Raw genomic sequence first — 2,634 nt, 5'->3', positions numbered from 1 at the left:
CCAAACCTAAACCTAATCTATCCTAACCTAATCTAACCTAACCTAATCTAACCTAACCTAAAACTAAACCCAACCTAGACCTAACCCAACCTAGACCTAACCCAACCTAGACCTAACCCAACCTAGGCCTATCCTGACCCTAACCTAACCTAAACCTAACCCAACCTACCTCTTACCTAACCCAACCTAAACCTAAAGTAACCTAACCCAACGTAACCTAACCTAAGCGGGGCTGCCCGGGATCAACCACACCCTGAAATTCTGACCCGGGCGACCCAACGTGGACAGAACACGGGCCAGACGACGAGCGCAGTCAAATGGGACCAGCGCGGCGCGGCGGTGACTGCTTGTTGGCCGGGCTCCTCTGAAAGTGGAGGGGGGTGCGTCCCGCTCTCGCGGTTGACTACGTGCACCGTTTTGGCTACTTACGAGCAGTAATGCGGCGTAAATTTATCGCTTCTCGGCCTTTTGGCTAAGATCAAAGTGTAGTATCTGTTCTTATCAGCTTAATATCTGGTACATACCGCATTGCGGTATCAGTATATTAAACTGATTTTTGGAACTCGGTGGAGTGTTCGGTGCTTGCACCACCTCCGCCACGGGTTGTCCGGGCATTGCAGTGCCGCCCGGTTCGGCCCACCATAATAAACACATCCTCTCTCCTTCTCTCTTTCCTCTAATGTCTTCGTCTTCGTCGACGTTGGGAAAATTTAACTGTGTTTTTTGCTTTTGACTGTTAACAGGAAATCGGTTCGAAATGGTTCAACGACCCGCACGGCCCCGGACTTGGTCGCGCCGGCCGTAGCAGAGCGACGACGGCTGCCTGTCGTGGACGCAAGGGAAACCCCGGCCCGTGACGTCCGAGTGTCGCACTTACTAACACTTGTGTTTCTTTTCCAGACCCCCCGTGTACGCCGGGTTGCCTACCCTCAACTTTTGAACGCGCGCGGCAAGTGAACGGTTCGAGATATCGACTTGCGGTCTTCGCCGTTCGCCTCGGCTCGTCGCGGCGGTGAGAATCGACTCGTCACATGACTCTCTACGTCACGGTAAGCGGGTGGAGAAACCTCCTTCAGAACCTTGTAGATATAAACCGCGCGCGCGGTACTTTGCCACTTCGCGTCGGAGCGCTCTGTGAGTGTGTGCGTGTGTGAGAGGGGAAAAGGGTAGGTATACGATAGTCTTTGCGTCAGTTCTCCTTTCGGAAAATGATTTGTGGTCCTTAAAAGGACCGTTTTTGTTCCAGCAGACTCGCCACCAAAAGAGGTCTTGAGTTTACTTGGAGGAGGTGTACTTGGTCACAGCCTTGGTGCCTTCAGACACGGCGTGCTTGGCCAATTCACCGGGCAGGAGGAGACGGACAGCAGTCTGGATCTCCCGGGAGGTGATGGTGGAGCGCTTGTTGTAGTGCGCCAAGCGGCTGGCCTCAGCGGCGATCCTCTCGAAGATGTCGTTCACGAAGGAGTTCATGATGGACATGGCCTTGGAGGAGATACCGGTGTCGGGGTGCACTTGCTTAAGTACTTTGTAGATGTAAATTGCGTAAGATTCCTTCCTCTTGCGCTTCTTCTTCTTGTCTCCCTTGGAGATGTTCTTCTGGGCCTTTCCGGCCTTCTTCGCGGCTTTTCCAGAGGTTTTGGGCGGCATGGTGCGTAGATGTGCGCTGAGCGGAGACTCGGACGACAGTGCCGGCCACGCTCCGAGCAGTCTATTTATGTTATCGAGGTGTGCTGCGGCCGCGCGCACGGAGCACACCACCGGCGAGCGCACCCCCCTCCACCCCTAAAACCGACCAATCGCGTGGCGCGCCGCTCGCCGCCTGCCGCTCGGCCGCGCGCACGGAGCACACCAAGATATTATAAAAGCGTAGGTCACGCTGTTCGCAGGCATCCACGTCGTACCGTTCCGCAGTAGCGCACGTACCGTCACCCTCATCTCTCAACATGTCTGGCCGCGGCAAAGGAGGCNAGGTCAAGGGAAAGTCCAAGTCCCGCTCGTCTCGTGCAGGACTTCAGTTCCCCGTCGGACGTATCCACCGTCTTCTCCGCAAAGGAAACTACGCTGAACGTGTCGGTGCAGGAGCACCCGTATATCTGGCCGCCGTCATGGAGTATCTTGCCGCTGAGGTTCTCGAGTTGGCCGGTAACGCCGCCCGTGACAACAAGAAGACCCGTATCATCCCCCGTCACCTGCAGCTCGCCATCAGGAACGACGAGGAGTTGAACAAACTTCTGTCCGGCGTCACCATCGCCCAGGGAGGTGTTCTGCCCAACATCCAGGCTGTGCTCCTGCCCAAGAAGACTGAAAAGAAGGCTTAAGTCTCTTGAGCACTCTCCTTTCAGGCAGTATCGTTCAGTCGAAACTGCACAAAAAGGTCCTTTTAAGGACCACAACTCGTATCCCGAGAGGATAACTGACGCAAAGACTATCGTAACCCTTTCCCTATCTCACACACAACTCTCTGAGAGAGCCATACACACTCGTTTCGTACCGCGAAGCCCGTGAGCCGCGTACACGGGTACCCGTAAGCGTTAAGACACGCTTGAACAGCCCGAGTACTGTGGGGCACGAACTCGTACCACCGTGGTTGCCTTTCGGTTAGGCCAGAGCCCCATAACACACTGTCCAAAGGGC

At 55.2% G+C, this 2,634-nt stretch overlaps 2 protein-coding genes across 2 annotated transcripts; one reads left to right on the top strand and one right to left on the bottom strand.

Annotated features, from left to right (window-relative positions):
- Window positions 1-1,275: 1,275 nt before the first annotated feature.
- On the bottom strand, window positions 1,276-1,647 carry LOC109341945 (histone H2B). Its single transcript, XM_019579918.1, has one exon. It carries the CDS (start codon window positions 1,645-1,647, stop codon window positions 1,276-1,278), a length of 372 nt encoding a protein of 123 aa, XP_019435463.1.
- A 296-nt stretch (window positions 1,648-1,943) lies between these two features.
- LOC109341944 (histone H2A) lies at window positions 1,944-2,318 on the top strand. Its single transcript, XM_019579917.1, has one exon. It carries the CDS (start codon window positions 1,944-1,946, stop codon window positions 2,316-2,318), a length of 375 nt encoding a protein of 124 aa, XP_019435462.1.
- Window positions 2,319-2,634: the final 316 nt, after the last annotated feature.

Source organism: Lupinus angustifolius, unplaced genomic scaffold (genome assembly GCF_001865875.1).
Source record: "Lupinus angustifolius cultivar Tanjil unplaced genomic scaffold, LupAngTanjil_v1.0 Scaffold_1033, whole genome shotgun sequence".
Classification (NCBI taxonomy): domain Eukaryota; kingdom Viridiplantae; phylum Streptophyta; class Magnoliopsida; order Fabales; family Fabaceae; genus Lupinus; species Lupinus angustifolius.
This window is presented reverse-complemented; position numbering and strand designations above follow the sequence as displayed.